General features: G+C 42.0%; 1 protein-coding gene across 1 annotated transcript in view; it reads right to left on the bottom strand.

The window, feature by feature from the left end:
* Window positions 1-14,534: 14,534 nt before the first annotated feature.
* Window positions 14,535-18,243, bottom strand: part of TRPM1 (transient receptor potential cation channel subfamily M member 1) — a 163,691-nt gene continuing 159,982 nt past the window's right edge. Inside the window, exons 26-27 of the mRNA XM_075208119.1 lie at window positions 17,690-17,822; window positions 14,535-17,461 (exon numbers count right to left, since the gene is read on the bottom strand). Coding sequence (XP_075064220.1) covers window positions 16,171-17,461; window positions 17,690-17,822 — 1,424 coding nt within the window. The 3' untranslated portion in view covers window positions 14,535-16,170. The remainder of the gene's footprint in view (window positions 17,462-17,689; window positions 17,823-18,243) is intronic.

An 18,243-nucleotide genomic window follows, 5' to 3' on the forward strand; every position in this document is an offset into this window, starting at 1 on the left:
TGTAGTCTTTCTGCTGCCGTTTGTAGAAGAACGGAGGAGAGCGCCTGCGCTGGACAGGTCTCTGCTGAGAGGACACTTTCTCTGCTCTCTCTCCCTCGCTCACTTGCTCTGTACTTACTTCCCCACCAGATTCTGCAGCATTCTCTCCTCTTGGCCGGTAGAAACGTCTGCGAAACCTTCGTCGGTAGGGTGCAAATCTGCTTCCTTTTACTGGTACACCACCAGGGCCAGTCACGTTTGCTGCCTCGGCACCCTTCTCTCCGTCCACAACATCAAATTCCACAGTCTCCCCGTCTCCAACACTGCGCAGAAACTTCCGTGGGGTATTTCGCTTTATTGCTGTCTGGTGGACAAAGATATCTTCTTTGGTGTCATTTCTGTTGATGAAGCCATATCCATTCCGCACATTAAACCACTTGACAGTGCCCAAAACCTTTACATGGGGACCAGCAGACTTTTGATAACCTTGTAGATGCTGAACAGTATGTTGAAAGGCCTGATGACCGGAGGACGCCGCTTGGGTTAATTTACCCTTCAAAGTCGCCACTAGCTCATCCGGGCACCTTTGCAGCACATTCATCCCCAGGATGATGGGGGCTATGTTCCCTTCACAGGGAGCGGTGACAAGACAGCCTTGTCTTGGCAACAAGGTCGCTCCGATCTGGATGTCCGCTTCCCAATACCCTTCACACGCAATCTCGAGGCCGTTACTGGCGGTCAGCTGCAGCCAGGTTGAGGGTGGTGATAACAGCTGCTCTTTGCCCCAATACTTGTGGAATGTAGGGAGCCGGATGGTCGTAATCTGCGACCCCGTGTCAAGCATAGCCAGGGTCTCCACTCCATTAATTGTAACAGGTAACGTGGGACATTGTCCGATGAACTGGGACCTCCAGTTTTCTGGATCCGGATCTATTCCCGAGGCTCGCCCCGAGATTCGGCCCTCAATCTCGGGGTGTCGGAGTTTAAATGTTCGTTTTGGTCGCAGTTTCGTTCTATGTGTCTTTTCCCATGGCACCGGCGGCATATCGGATGCCCTTGACTATCGAATTGGTTGGGCGATCGCCGTACATACTCGCGAGGTGGTTCCCACCTGCCTCGGGCTGGTCTTTGTCTTTCGGGCCTCCACTTTGGTTCCCCGTAGGTGGGTGCCGGTGGCCTCGCCATTTGGCGCATCTCTCGCTGGATTTCTACCATTCCAACGGCCAGCTCCTCCATTTGCTTTTTGAGCGTTTGCATTGGGTCTCCGGTGGGATACTGATCGCTCTGTATTACCGATTCTTGGGCCCGTGTTGATTTTTCTGTGCTGCTTGCCATGGCTCCCGTCGAGCTTGCGCTTTCTCTGAAGCCCATCAATTCTGGGTATTCTTCTTCCCTTCCCCGTTGGTTACCGACAATGGCGATGGCGGTCTCTTTAAACTCTTGGAAGGTTTTGCCTGGCATCTGTGCTTTCATCAGTCGTAGCTGAATCTTAACGCTTTCTTGGGCGACTCCTTCTACGAACTGTACAGTCAGGGCTTCGTCCGCGTTTCGTACTTCTTCTTTGTCCACTGCCTGAATGGCTCTTAGCATCTCTTGTAGGCTCAGGGCATAGTCCCGCAGTGTCTCGTTCGGTTGTTGGTTGCGAGCATATAGTTTCATCTTCAGATCCGGAAGAGTTCTTGTCTCAAACGTTGTGAAGATTTTCTTTAAAACTTGTGCCGCTTCTTTCTTGTCGTCCATCGGCCATGAGACTACTTCTCTGAGCACCGACCCTGTGAGTTGCGCTATTAAGATCTCCACTTTCTGCTGTTCATTCAACGGGTATAGCCGGAACATGGATTCCAGTTTGTTCTTGAATTCTGTGAATGAAGTCTTCTGTAGCTTGTCGTCGTCTCCGCTGTACTTCGGGAGCCATGAGGCCCCGAAATAGTACGGTAGAGTTATGGGCACATTTGGTGTTGCTGCTGGGGCAGCCTTTTCTGGGTTTTGCGGTCTTGCCGGTTGCTGATCCATTTTTTTACTGAGGGTACTACTCTCCTGATGCACTCAGATCCTGTTCGGTTTGACGCCAAAGTTTATGTGGTGGTCGAGACGGATGGGATTTCCTTCCCTTACCTTGTCCTCCAGACACGAGTCAGGTTCTTTTCTGTTCGGATATCCGGTGGTCAGGAGATAAATACTTAAATGAAAGGGACAAGGATTGGTCAAATAACTTGGGTTTATTAAGAATGCGGTAAGGATAATTTTGGTAAGCCACCGCGCCACTGACCCCTTCAGCTCAATGGTAATGGAAAATAATCGTTGGATAACATAGAGCACAATAGCATTTAACATATAACATACACTTGGTGAGTATAAGGCACAATAGCTATAACATCTTCAATATCAATAAATCAATTTTTAGGTAAATCACTTAACATTAACATTCATCTAAAACATTTGGTGCACCAATATTATCCCTGGTAATGTTACCATATTTTACACTCAGTCCTGGGTTGAACTGTGCACAGGAATTTTGTAGTATTTAAATATCCTGCAGAAGTTTCCAGAAGGGTTAATAATCCCGATTAAGTCTCTGTACTTTCTCTAAAAGGTAGATGTTAAACTGTAGGCAGTGTTAAAGATTATAACAAAACACAGGACTGTTACTCAATTCAGTCACAAGATGGCACTGTTCTCTCATCACTCTTCCCTCTGACGCTGGGGTGTGTGCAGTACACTGCAGGCTAGGATTTTACCTTGAAAAGGTTCTGCAGTTCGTGGAGACTGTGTTGGACGCCCCACTGTGTGTCCCCAGCTGTTCTCCAGCCGTGTGTGCTGGCAATGTCACCAATTCCAGCAGCAGATCAGTCTCTCGTGTCAGCTTCCCCTTTCTTGTTGCTATATCACACACTCCTCCTTCCTGCACATCCTCCTGGGTACGTACTTTTAGTTCAACTGTCAACTGTCATTCCCACTGTGTCTTCCTCAGCCTCTAGTAACCCCTTGTAGCCCTGCATTTTAAAAGCGTTTATGCACTTCCTCTGTGCTGTTTAATAGGGCTTTGGAGCACCACACTGTAATGTGGGGGGTGATGCTGGGTGCTGTAATGTGGGGGGAAATGCTGGTTGCTGTATTGAGGGGGGTAATGCTGGATTTCCATTGAGTAAAACTTTTTTTTTCCTTTAGTGTTAAAACAATGGACATTAAAATTGGCTTCATTATAGGTTTTCCCTGTTTGAAGCCTTGCTGAACACTTTAGCACAGTGTGTCTCCTTTGGATTTTCTGATGCTCAGCTGACCTAGTCACACTTCTAGTTTGTGGAGTCACCTTCTAAAAGCAGAAAGTAACTGTGCAACCTGTTGCAATTGTTCAACTTGTTGCTAACTTGAAGACTTTTAAATATAGACTTATCTTCTGTCACTGAAAATGTGCTTTAAGCAAGGGTCACTACCATTTCTCAAGTTATACATTTTTTATGTAAACAATTCTAATTAAATAAAGTTTTTCTTTGGGCTTAAGTAAGACCTGGATCAAGGGTTTCCTGGAGTGAATGGAGAATGGGCCTTCACCTGTGGCCTCCAGATTGCATTATTCTCCGAAAGTAAGCTTCCTCATCATGTGACCTCCACTGGCCGGCTGTGCAGGTATATGTATGGCGTTTGATATGAATGTATTGATTTATTAGTTAAAATACAAACGTGTGTATATTTTTGTTTTTAGATATTGTAATAATCAAGTTTGCAATAAAGTATTATTTTATATCCGTCCCAGAGTATGAACTCTGCCATCTATTAGAATTCATATATAAATTTTTTTTATCATCATATACATTTTTTGCATTTATATACGGGAATATTTTTTTAATTAGATTTATTTTTTTAATAATTATTTGATCATATTTTGCATCATTATCTGATTTGTTTACATTTTACTTTAATCATTTATAGCACTTTTTGCTTTCTCTTTTTGGTGTTTGTGAATCTTTTTTTAAGAAACAGCAACTATCTCTGCAAAACCAGCTGCTGCGTTATTTTTATTGCAGTCAGACTGCACAATTATTGGTGATACTATTGCTATTTAGCACCTTGGTCATTCTTTGGTCATATGGGTGCATTTTGGGATGAGTAATATGGGGGTGTGTGTCACACGCCAGTCCCATAAACAGGTACTGGTGTTGTTACCTTCCTCTTGTAAGCCGTGATCAAAGCTACTAAACTTCATTCATCATTTGTATTTGGTTATGCGCATGTGCTACCTGTTACCCTTGCTTATGACCTCCTACCTGTTCCCATTGGTTCTAAGCATTTTGGAGCACTATTTAAACCTCCCATGGTTTCCTGTCCTTTGCCTGTTCTTCGAGTTACTCACTCTCAGTAGGATTTGTCTTCCTTTGGTCTGACTCACCTGTTGTCTGCTTGTACGTCTGGAATCAGCTAAACTCCTCGCTGCTACTGCTGTTTGTGAACTACCTGTTGCACCTGTACTCATCGCTGCTGCTCGGAATCACCATCTCCCATTCAGCTGGCTCAATACCTCCATTACCTCTCCATTGGGACTGCCGCTGTACAAACAACTCACTCGTTGCTTTGAATAACCATGCACGGATCAGCTAAGTTCTATTCCTCCGTTACTTCCACATATTGAACTGTTATTAATAAACTGGTTGTTGCACCTGTACTCATCGCTGCTGCTCAGAATCACCATCTATGGATCAGCTAGTTCAACATCTCTGCTGTTTCTACATTAGAATTACTGCTATGCCAGTAACTCACCTGCTATTCTGAATCACCATTCATGGATCAGCTAAGTTCTATTTCTTCGTTACATATATATATTGAACTGTCACTGTATCAGTAACTCACCTGTTGCTCTGAATCATCACCTACCGATCAGCTAAGTTCTATGCCATTACTGCCTCTGTTTAAACTGCCGCTGTGTCAGTGATTCTATTGCTCTGTTCTGAGTTATTATCTACGGATCAGCTAAGTTCTACTTTACCACTACCTTTGTCTGAACTGCAGCGTAATCAGTGATTCACCTACTATGCTTTGAGTTACCATTTTCAGACTAGCTAGTTCTATCTCCATTATTACCATTGTTGAACTGTTGCTCTATTAAAATTCTTTGCAGTTTCAATGAGTTACCAATTGTGGGTTAGCGAGTTGTATCTCATCATCACTCCTATCTGACCTGTTGCCGTTTTTGTGATTGTCTGCTGTTGCCTTGAGTTACTTACTACGAATCAGCCAGTCCTATACCGTTATTTCTTTCATTCAACTGTACTGCATCAGTATCTACCTGCAATTGTCCAGACGTGTTATCTATACCTCTGCTATCATATTTCAGCATTAATACTACTAGCCAAGGACTATTAGCTTGTGTATCCAGATTCTCTCTGACCACTTGTATTTATCTACCCATTGTGTTTTATACTCCACTATCTACTCTGCCATCATTCATGCAGGAGACCGTGACCTGCGGGATAGGAGCAGCGAATCCCATACCCTCTTGCAGGGGTCACTGGCGAAAACCTCCTACCCGTTAGACTCCGCATTTCTGAGTGAGTTCCATCTTGGCAGAGACAAGGGATCCACTAAATATTATTCAGATTCGTGAAAGTTTTGAAATTAAGGGTAATGTGTGGCTCTTTTGGAGGTTAGATGGCTGGACATGTGGCCCTTTGAAATATATTTGGTTGTACATCACTGGACTATGTGGTATTTTGTGTTTGTCATTGGAAAGAGAATTCTGTGGTTTTCACTGTCCTCACCATCCTTACTCCAGTGATCTTGATTTTTGGTAAGAGACTTAGCATTGGCCATTACTGCATGAAAGATCCCATTCTGATAGTTGGGGAAAGGGAGGCTAATAAGTAAAAAGGAATTTGTGGGTAGACATATCCCTTAACACTGCAAAGCACTAAGTAGATTAAGTAACTCTAATTGAAGTGAATAGCATGCTGAAGGTCTTTTCCAAGTGAAGCATGTGGGCTTGCATACATGCCAAAGTAAAATGTTATTTTGTACATTGTAAAAGGGCATCCCTAATGGGACACAATGTGCACCCTTCTCAAAGAGTCTGCAGGCATCATCCACTTCAATAACAATATTTCCATCTGTACATCATATTTCTCATGTAACTGTTTGTCTCCAGAACAGCCTGAATACTTCATGGCATTGATTCCACAAGGCACTGGAAGCACTCGTTAGAGATTCTGGTCCATGTTGACAAGACAGCAACACGCAGTTGTTGCAGATTAGTCAGCTACAGGTTCATTCTGCAAATCTCCCATTCCACCACATCTCAAAGGTGCTCTGTTGGATTGAGACCTGGTGACTCTGGGAACCACTGGAGTACACTGAACTCATTGTCATGATCGTGGAACTAGCTTGAAATGACATGTGCTTTGTGACATGGCGTATTATTTTGCTGGAAGTAGTTATTGGAAGATGGGTAGACTGTGTCCATAAAGGGCCAATACCCAGGTAGGCTGTGACATTTAAACAATGCTCATTTGGCAATAAGAGGTCTAATGTGTGCCAAGGAAACGTTTCCCACCACAATATATCACCTTCACCAACCTGCATCGTTGACACAAAGCAGGATAGATCTATGGATTTATGTTGTTTACACCAAATATTGAACCTACCATGTTCTTGCTGCAAGCAGATATTGAGATTTGTCAGACCATGTGACGTTTCTCTAATCTTCAACTATCCATCTTTGGTGAGCCTGTGGCCACTGTAGCCTCAGTTTCCTGTTCTTAGCTGAAAGGAGTGGAACCCAGTGTGCTCTTCTTCTGCTGGATCCCATCCACTTCAAAGTTCAACATGCTGTACATTCAGTTCTTCTGTTGTAACACATGGTTATTTGAGTTACCTGGAAATACCCCTACCCGGAAATGGTGGGGTCTAGTACCCTGGCCTGGAAACAATTTGCTTACTGACAGGCAGGATCAGAGAGAGCTATGGCTCATAAATTGTGAGCACACCACAGGCATCGGGTCAGGTGGGCTAGTTGCAAAGGAGTAGTCTACAAACTACTCCTTTATGACTAGCCCACCTGACCTGATGCCATTGCACAATTACAATGTAGTCCGCTCCCCAACCCAAGAATAGCGTAGTCTGGTACCAGGTATAGGTCCTCGTGGCTGGCTCCTCCCAGAGACCAGCCACATTATATACATATAGCCATGACTTGATATGATCTGCTCCTCCTCCTCTGTGTATGCTCAGCAGCATTGTGTATGATACTACCTGCCTGCAGCATAAAATGTGGATGGGGACATGGACTGTTAATTAATAGGGTGGGAGCTACCTATTAGATGGTGAGGGTTTTTTAATTTAATAGTAATGTCATGGTGAAGGCTATTTGATTTAATGGTGGGTCCTACTAATTTTGGGGTTAATTGATTGCTATTAATTAAATGTGGGTCTGACTTTGCAGAGAAGGAGAGCTATATATTAAACATGAATACCAATTATTTAATGTTGGGGCTGGATGAAGGAAATAAATTTAAATATTAAATATGAATGCTATTAATTTGATGCTTGGGATTGTTAGGTGTAAATAAACGTGGCATAGCACTGTGTTTATTGCCTACCGGGTATAAGTCTGGTGTAGAAGGCGAGGGGGCACTATGAGCATATTAGCCTATGGTGACCTGAATCCTTGATTAGGCCCTAAGCACAGTAAAGCCAAAACAGGATCAAAATAGCAGAGAGAGCCCCCCCCAACCCTGAGTGGAGGGGCTGTCTCATTGTGCCGACCCCCCTCCAAATTATTCTATGGTGCCAGTCAATGTAGTATTCTGTCCCTGACCACTTGTATATGTATTAGAGCAAATGAACAGCACCTCCACCTATATATTGGCAAGTTCCTGTCTGTTGTACTTTGTTCAATGCAGATATACATGTCCTGTTACCAGCAAGAGATTGGAGCTATATTACCCACATTCACTCCTTACATAGCATGTAAGGCATTATATATAGATATATGTACTGAGACAAGGCATATATTTCATACAGTTGAGCAGCCTGCGTCTGATTGGGCAAGGCTGTAGTCGTTCATAAAACCATTGGGCCTGGAGTCTGTTGCCCTATTCAGAATTTAGAAATGTCACAATAATAGGTATAGGGTTTTAAAACATAAGGCTTCAGATTGACTGTTGTTTTATTAATTTGCAATAAAGAATTCCGAAATGTTTTAACACTAGGGGGTAAATGTATCAAGCTGAGAATTTTTCGGTGGGTTTGAAAACTGGATATGTTGCCTATAGCAACCAATCAGATTCTAGCTATCATTTTGTAGAATGTTCTAAATAAATGATAGCTAGAATCTGATTGTTTTTTCAAACCCGCTGAAAAACTCTCAGCTTGATACATTTACCCCTAGAAGAATACTTTTATTTAGATTTTGTGTCCTCATTATTGGTTCCATTTTGATGAAATTAATGTTTGAATTAATTGCTCCCTACAAATATGGATCATGAAATCAGTTATGGTTCATTTGATCGCTTCACCCGTTCCTTGGATAACTGTGATAATTCTACAGCTAATACATGGATAGATTGAAGCAGGCGGTCATGTACAAGGAGACCCTCAAAGGAGGGAAAAGGATCCCGGATATCCCCACCATGCTGCGAGCCTTCTTTGTCTGTAACTGCATCCGTAGAACTCTTATTGAAAAGAACATTTGCTCTGCTGGGAAGTCCATGTCTCGCTTTTTCCTCCTGCCTCTTTGGAGGACCCTTGGTTGGGACATGTGGGACAGCCTCTTCCCTTACAATGGGACTACACCTTGGTTTTACCTGGATGTTAGACAATTTGTGAGAGAGCACCATCTGGAGGGACTTAAACCAGACTTGTGGAAGCCAACAACTGTCCACAAGCTCATTTAGAGCTAAAGACATTATGGAGTCTGTTCCAGGGCTCTCTGCTGCAACAACAAAACACGTGTTTGAATGAGGCCTCTAAGAGGCTAATAGACACAAAGACATTGCATGGATGGCTATCCAGGGATGTCTGCCTCTCAGGACATTCATGCACTCGCAGAACCTGTGCCGGTATGTCCACTGCCTCTTCTGCATCACCAGAAGGGAACCAGCAAAGCGTATTTTTTGGGACTGCCCTACTGCACAGGCACTGTTGCAGTGGGGCACATGAACTTAAGGGCAGTGTGCCCAGAACTTGCCTTTCAAACGATTCAGTATTTTATGGATTATATCCTGGGACCCACACCATTGGGGCAATCCAGGAGGCCTGGTGCCTTATGAACTGCTTTAAGGATGCTATTTGGCTTGCCAGGAATAGCCTCATCTTGAAAAGGGAGAAGATGACCATCCAGGACTGTCGCAGGTTGATTCACAGTCTGCTAGGAGACTATAACACCATTGACAGCCCTGAGGAAGAGGAAGATGATTAATTTTCTGTCTCCCTCATCTCCTTCTCCCCCTATGTGTCTGTTTATTTAATAAAACCTTGAGCTTGTGTTTCCCCCTTCATTACCCCCTCCAACCCATTCCCCCATCACTGTTTGAAGTTTTGCTGAATGTCTTGCCTTAATTTATGTACTCTTCCCTATATTTGTGTCTGTCTCAATAAAGCTTTGGTCTTCTGTGTAGTGCTGTGAATCCATTTTGATAAAACAGTACAATTTGACTGCAGATTTACACCAAGCCTGCCAGCCCTAGTATTTATATTTCAGCAATGACAATTAGCAATGGAGCTCTCCCCTTTGTGTGTAACCTAAATAACACCGTACAATTTGACTGCAGATTTACACCAAGCCTGCCAGCCCTAGTATTTGTATTTCAGGAATAACAATTAGCAATCGAGCAATGGAGCTCTTCTCTTTGTGTGTTACCTATATAACACCATACAATTTGACTGCAAATTCAGAAGACCAAGCCTGCCAGCCCTAGTATTTGTATTTCAGCAGTGACAATTAGCAATGGAGCAATGGAGCTCTCCTCTTTGTGTGTACTGCTCTACAGACTGTGCTACCCCTTCTGTGTCCCTCTGTGAATTGGAGCCAGATCGCTGTGGAGGGCAGTACTTATAGAATCCAAAACTCGCAAGATCCGAAGACGTAACAATGGCGTTTTGCCTCGTTTTCGATTCCGAAAGCGCGCAAAACTCGGATCTGCTAAGTTCGGGTGTGTTCGGTTCTCGGGGAAACAAGCCTAAGCATCTCTAGTTAATATTGTAACAATAACTTGCAAATCATTTTATTATCAAAGACTCTCCAACGTGATCCTTTTCCACAGTCCAAAATAGTCTGATCCCGAACTTTCCACTACTACTTTAGTTACCTATGCTGAATAAAAGCAGCAATACTACATAAAATGTTTTGTTTTTTTAAGCATGCTGTCCTCCTACAAATAATATTCCCTTTTTCACAATTTCTCTGGAAGGCAGACAAATATCATATGAGGTGAGATGAGGGAAGGGGAGGGGGGTTTACAGTGCAGACCGAGTTCAGAGGGGCATTCCAAACCTGTCTGCTCACTACATCATGTGCCATGTGACTGTGGTTGCCACAGTAATCACATAAAACAATGGAAACTGTGCCACCAATATTTTTTCATGGACTTGCTGCTTTAATGAATTGATCTTTAAAAAACACGCTTAACTGCAATAACAAGTTAAGTGGTAGGTTCTGTAGCAGAGTATTTTGTGTCATGTGGAGGGGGTTTATTATCAACTAGGGTATTTGAGTGCGAGATTAGTGTAAAGGAGGAGCCATTCTGATTAAAGGAATTTTTCCAAGGGGTAACAAACTTAAGCTACTTGGATTTCAGAGCGAGAGCACACATTGTGGAAGAGAGTTATGTACCTGATAAACAATAGTCAATGCACACGTAAAGCATAAAGAGAGGGAATACCCTCCTTAGTAGGCGGTTTAGTTGTATAAACCCAGTACAGGTGCTCCCTCACAGACATGCAGTATACTTGATTATTATGCTGTCACCATGTTGCACCAGGACCATTAGGTATAGAGCGTCATCAAAGTGTCATTAAAAAATATACAGTAGAAACATCATTTATCGTGAAATTTTACTTATTCAAATTTGTACTATATTTTTCTCTATAAACATATAGACGACAAGGGTAAAGTGTTAATATGTATTTTATCAAAACCAAAGAAGTTAATATCATTGATTATAGTGTTAATTTGAATAATATTATCCATTATAAAGTCAATAACTTGAGAGACATTTTTACTATTGTGTACTTGATGGCATTATGTCACACTTATATGGATTTGGGATGTGCACTAAAAGTAAGAACAGTAGTGCGAAAGACTGCAACTTGCTATATTTATTAACACACATATTAAACTACTGAGTGCCAAAAGGGCCAGCAGCACAGTTCCCTAGAGACTCTAGGAGGATTTAAGGCAACATTTCATTTGATGCCTGCATGTTTCATTGTGCAGAAAATGCATCAAAGTCTGTTACTAGAGCAAAATGTAAAGATGAAATGGAAGTAAAACAGTATGTTATCTTCATGAAAATACATTATTCATGTACTTTCTATTTCAAATCACCGATGAGCTGGACAAATTGTATTTTATCAAAGAGGGAAGAGCTCAGTAGAGATAATTGCAGCCAGTACCATTGGTGCGGTGGGGCGGTGCACTTGGGTCCATAGAGATAATGGGGCTACTGCATGGCAGATGTAGAGGGTCGGAACTAATGAGCTGTGGGTGCCGCTTCCCTGCACTGGGGCCCATAACCCGCGAGTTCCGCCTGTGATTGCTGCATTATCCAAGTTTCTTCTGAGCAATGTTCAAAATGCCAGTCTTATAACTTGCCTCAGGAGTACATTTGTAAAATCTAAGGTACTGGGGTCACAAGTGATTGGCTACAAAAACCGAGTTTGAAGGGACTTTTGGTCTGTTTTGTAAACTGGTGCACCCTCACTTGCCTGGGGCTGCTTTTTGTACCTGTATAACAACCACCCTCCTCATAGCTGTACCATTTCATACTTGGGACTATCTGGATGTTTGTTAGTAGCACATGGGAACTGGATCACAGTACTGTAACGATCACTTGTAATCAGGTTCAGAACAACCGCCACTGCCATGTGGCTACTATGGGGTCTGGAGTGAGGAGTCCAAAAATTCTATTCCACCCTTCCAAGGCTTCCACTCTGGTCATAGGCTCAGAAGAGCAGAGAGGGGACCCTGGGAGGGTGGACCAGCATGTCCAACCCTCCATAAAATATTGCTGTGGGGTCTGGCAATTCCGTGATCTGTCCCTTCTTCCAATAAGTTGCTGGATGCTGAGTTATGTGTTTATTAAGTTATTTACTGGGCCATAAGATGCATCTGTTTTCCTGGTTTAGCATTTGTAAAAGGAAAAGCTCATCTTATATTAAAAGATCAGAAAAGGTTTACTGTAAAGGTTTCTCATACTTCTATCAAGATCTCTTGTTATTCAATATGTGACATTTGGATTCTGTCTGTTTATCCAAACCTCTAGACTTAAACTGTCCACACAAGCATAGATCATGTCACTCTGCCCAAAAGCCAAGGTCACTTTCCAATGTGCCCACACACGTGACCATATTAGATGAGATCCAGTAATTTCGCAGATAGGCTGAGTGGACAGATCACTTCTGACATCACTTGGTCCTGTTAGTGCTGCCAGAAAATGACCACAAACACTGGTCAATAACATATGGTGAGCAGCATTTACCAACATGTCCAATAATGATAATATTGATTTTGAAGATTGTTAGGCATTGATCTTTGTGGCCACGTACTGGACCAATTTCTCCATATTGTCAATAATGCTGTGTGTTTGGCCAGCATAAAGCATTACATTCATGTCTTTGTACTTGTAAAGTGGTTTACTGTACTGTATTCTGAAATGTCATGTCATGTCATATTCTAATGAAGTCCAGCTCAGCTCTATATAAAATACATTTGGATACATGAAGCAAACCTGTAGTTTTTAATAATGCAGTCTAAAAGTGCAACATTTGTTTTTTAAAGCCCTTTTATATATTCATATTAGCGTACTCATAACATACAAGGAAAAGGATTGATTGGTAATTCATCAGTTCTACAACTAGTGCTAACTTATACAGTCAGTGGCCACTTTATTAGGTACACCTTTACACCTGCTCATTAATGCAAATATTTACACAGCCAATCATGTGGCAGAAACTCAGTCCACAAAGACATGATCAACAAGTTCAGTTGTTGTTCATACCAAACATCAGATTGGTTAAGAAACATAGTCTAAGTGACTTTGACTTTGGATTGATTGTTAGTGCCACATGAGGTGGTAAAGTACTGATCTCCTAGGATTTTTACTTACAACAGTCTCTAGAGGTTACAACGATGTACATCTAACAAAACGTGCCTTGTAAATGAGAGAGGTCAGAGTAATATGGCCAGACTGGTTCAAGCTGACAGGACGGCAACAGTAACTCACCGGGTTCTACTCCTGTCAGCTAAGAACTGGAAAGTGAGACTACAGTAGGCAGAGACTCACCAATTCCGGACAGTTGAAGATAGGAAACACATTGCCAATTTTCTGCAGCTGGAATTGTCAGAATTTGCTGTAAACAAAATAGGCCTGATTCATTAAGGAAAATAAATTTTTTAAAAATGAGTAACTTTGAACCTTAAGTCTAATGGGAATTTCTCTATACTCATTCTCCTGGACCTCTCTGCTGCTTTTTATACTGTTGATCACCCTCTTCTCCTACACACCCTTCACTCCATTGACCTTTGTGACACAGTTCTTTCCTGGTTCCTACCTATCGAACCGCTCCTTTGGTGTTTCTATCTCTGGCACATCCTCCCCTCCGCACCCACAAGACTTTGTTCTTGGCCCTTTAATTTTCTCATTGTACACCTCTTATCTTGGGGCACTAATTCGCTCATTTAGCCTCCAATACCAGCTCTACGCTGATGACACCCAAATCTATATCTCTTCCCCTGACCACTCTCCTTCTGTACTATCTCGTGTAACTAACTGTCTTTCTGCTGTCTCCACATGGGTGTCCCAACACTACCTAATGCTCAACATGTCCAAAACAGAGCTTATTATCTTACCTCCTGCCAGAGTCACCACCTGCCCTCAAATCTCTCTCACTATCAATAACACCACAATTTCCTCAGTCTCCCAAGCCCGCTGCTTTGGTGTCACACTTGACTCTGCCCTCTGCTTTATTTCTCACATCTAGACTCTCTCCCAGTCCTGTCGACTCCACCTTAAAAACATTGCCAGAATATGCGCTTTTCTTACTCAACATGCTACCAAAAGTCTTATCCAAAAGTCTTATCTCATCTCCCGTCTTGACTATTGCAGCCTCCTGCTATCTGGTATTACTGACACCCATATAGCCACATTTTAATCCATCCTAAATGCTGCTGCAAGACTGATCTTCGCTCCACATCTGCTACACCAGTTTGCAAATCCCTGTGTTCTCCAGAATCAAATTCAAGTTACTCACCCTTACCTACAAAGCCCTCAACAACACTACCCCTGCATACATCTCAAATCTCATATCAAAATACTCTCCACCCCGCCCCTCTTAGGTCTACCTCTGACTGTGTCTTGTCTCGTCTCTGGTAACCACCTCTCACTCCCGCCTACAAGACTTTCCGACAGCCTTCAAATCTTTAGATGCTCTTTGAAAACCCATCTCTTTTTTTGGTGACCTTATCCTAGATAACATTATTCACACTAATGCATCCTCACAACTATCCCAATCTCCACTCTGAGCCACATTTACTCCTCTTGTTTCAGCTGTGTCCTCTTCCACTTAGAATGTAAGCTCTCTAATGAGCAGGGTCCTTCATACCCTTTGTTTTATGTCTGCATTTATTTTGTCTACGTTGTATGTCCCTGTTTTATGTATGTACTGTTTTCCCTACTATATGGCGCCGCAGAGCACTGTGGTGCCTTAAAAATCTATAATAATAATTATAATAACCTTGGCACAACCATGTTGCAATGCAAAGGGTGCAAATGAGTTTAATATTTTGCACATAGAGAAAATACTGGCTGTTTTTTTATGTTGGACGTAAGTACTGGATAGCTTTGTTTTTTTACTTACAATAAAAGTCGATCTAGGACATGCTCTATGCCAATTATAAATCTGTTCTCACATTTAAAGTTACTTTCCCCTCCAATGCAACATGGTTTTGCCAAAGTTCAAAGTTACTCCTTTTTTCCGCTTTACTTTCCTTAATGAATCAGGCCCAATGAATCTAAGGATCTATTCTGCCTTGTATCAATGGTGCAAACTGGTGGTGATGGTGTAATGATGTGGTGAATATTTCCTTGACACAAAATAGGTCATTTAATACCAATAGAGCATCTTTTAAATGCCACACTGTACCTAAATATTGTTGCTGACCATGTGCATCCCTTTATGGCCACAGTCTAGCTATCTTTTAATGGCTACTTCCAGTGGAATAACGCGGCATGCAACAAAGCACACATTATCTAAAGCTGTTTCCACGTACATGACAATGAGTTCAATGTACTGCAATGGCCTCCACAGTCACCAGAGCGCAATCCATTATAACACCATATGGTGGTAAGAGATTTGCACATGAATGTGCAGCCAACAAATCTGCCTCAACTGCGTGATGCTATCATCTCAACATGGACCAAAATCTCTAAGGAATGTTTCCAGCACCTTGTTGAACCCATTCTTCAAAAACTCAGGCTGTTCTAAGGGCGAATGGGGGTCCTACCCAATACTAGAAAGGTGTATCTAATAAAACAGCCACTAAATGTAGTCACTCTCAATCTCTCAGAAAGGACATGCTTCTTACAGAGCACAAAAATAAATGTATCATTATAAACAAATCGATTTATTCTCAAGGGCCATCATATGGTCTAGAATTCCTTATCATAATATTTATTCATTGTTCTGTATCTGAAAATAAAAACGAAGTAGGCAAGATGGCACTTTGTTTTAAGGGCTGACAGCAAGTATTAAGTGGGAAGAAGTAGATCTCATGACCTACTGTCAACTTTTGTTGAGCCATAAATAATACAATGCGCGCCGTCACATGAAAATAAATATTATATATAGCATATTAACTTATTATTCCTTCAGAAAGGTTTGCATATATTCAAGACCATATTGAAGCAGCACCACTTCTCCGTTATGGGAGGCTTAAAGCCATCCTGCCCCATTTCTGCTTATCATTATACAACATGTAATTTAACATTAACACTCTGTTTCCGTAGATGCATTTTCTTTTTTAGTTTTTGAGTCCTCTGCTGCACTACCACAGGCCACTACAATATTCATAACACTGCTAGCATGTCCAGGTCTCTCTAACTTATCCCTTACGGACCGTGTCTTTCTTGAATGACTGTGTAAACTCTTTGATCTAGGAGACATAAAGCCACAAGTCTTGTCTGACTTCACAGAGAGTAAGTTTTCTCTCTCTGTCCTTTCGGTGAAAAGTGTGCAAGGGTAGGAGGCACTGTTTCCTATTTCTCCAATGTCACTCTCATCTTCTGTATCGGTCAACAATGGCTTCAGTTCAGCTTGGATCTCAGCTTCTGATACAATGTTGGGAGGCTCTGGAGTTTGGTTGCGAGAAACCTCTCCTTGGTGGCTCCACTGGTCTGCCCAATCTTCCATTGCGGAGGGACACATCTGGTCCATAATTGTGCTATACTCTGCTTTCCAATTGTTAACTCCCCCAACTAATTTTCCACCGTGGGTAAATATAAAACTTCTAGATTTTGTCATTGTTGTTTGACAAGTATTAAAAGACTGACCAGGATAATAGCGCACAGCTTTTGATTTCTCTAAAGGATAGGATATCGTAGCTTCTAGTTTTGTTCGCTCAACTGTTAAATGAGAGTTTGGAAAATCAGAACTGGTGACTTCTGCAACTGACTGGCCATTCATGACAACATCCTTTGGTATGAGAGTTTGCCCACCAGTTTTTTCACAGATTTCATATTGTTTATCACTCTCTGGAGTCCAAATATCAATACTCGATATTGGTCTTGTTGTTTGTGAAACGATTCCTAAGGTAACTTTATTAAAGTCTTTTGTGGCAACAGCATTGGCGCTTGAAGCATAGCGTAGACTTGCCTGTCGTGGCACTAACTGTGCACTTTGATCATCTTCACCTTTCTCTGTTTTCATCCCAAAAGAATAGGCTTTTCTACGCTGCCCCAAAGCAGGTGACATTGAACCCGTGCTGTCGTCACAAGTTAATTCATCGGCCTCCGTGTTGTACTTGTATATGCTGATGCCATCAGAGCTGTTTACACTGCCTTGCCTAAGAAGATAGGCCGCATCACAGTCAGAAGAAGCTCGTGAGCGCACATGAATCAGTTCTGATTTGTCAATTCCCACAAGCTTTTCAAGAGCATTAACCATTCTACCCGAAAGTTCTTCCAGTTGAGAAAGCCGAAGGTCAACTGTCTGAAGGGAAGCTTTCATGAAATGCTCACGTTCATTGACTTCTTCCAAACGCATGGACATATTTTCAACTCTACAAAGTTAAAAAGAGAATAGTTCAGTTTAAAACAAAAACATTTTGTTTCTGCATACATCTAACTTGCTATTAGGAGGCAAAAACATGGAACTTATGGTTCTGGTCTAATGAAGCAATTGCTTGTTCTTCTTGAGTTCAAAGAATGAACTATTGTCTAGAGCAAAAGGACCTGAAAATATTTTTAATCTTCCATAATGAGTGTTTGCTGCTTTGCAATGAGAATACCTCTCCGAAGTAACCCGAATACGTTCATCATTAGAAGACTGCTGCTCATCTTCCTTCTCTTGGAAATATTCCTCCACACATTGCTCTTCAAACTCATACAGTTTCTTCAGCTCTTCATCATTTAGAAACAATTCTACAGAGTTAAAGAGCACATTCATTGGATTAGTCATTTTCACACACTCACCTGAGTAACAGTGGGGCATCGGGTGACTTGATGCTTTAGTTTATGTGCGTACTGGGGTAAAACTGACTTCTTTCAATTAAACATGCACCATTGCCTGCACACAGTGGACGAAGCCATTTTATGGTCTGAACCAATATACATGAGAATGTCGCCTATAAATTTAATGGGCTCCTCTAACAGTAGTTGCATATTCAATCATGCCCTTGGTTCCCAGAAGAGATGGGCAAAACTTTTAAAAGTTTTCTGGCTTTGTCAGCAAATTTTTGCACATTTTGCCAACAGAATTTGGTCTTTAGGGTTAAATTTTGTACCCCAACCACACAATGCAGAAGAATGGATTGACCTTCATCACCCCAGCTTTATTCATAAA

This window comes from Mixophyes fleayi, chromosome 4, assembly GCF_038048845.1.
Source record: "Mixophyes fleayi isolate aMixFle1 chromosome 4, aMixFle1.hap1, whole genome shotgun sequence".
Taxonomy (NCBI): Eukaryota; Metazoa; Chordata; class Amphibia; order Anura; family Limnodynastidae; genus Mixophyes; species Mixophyes fleayi.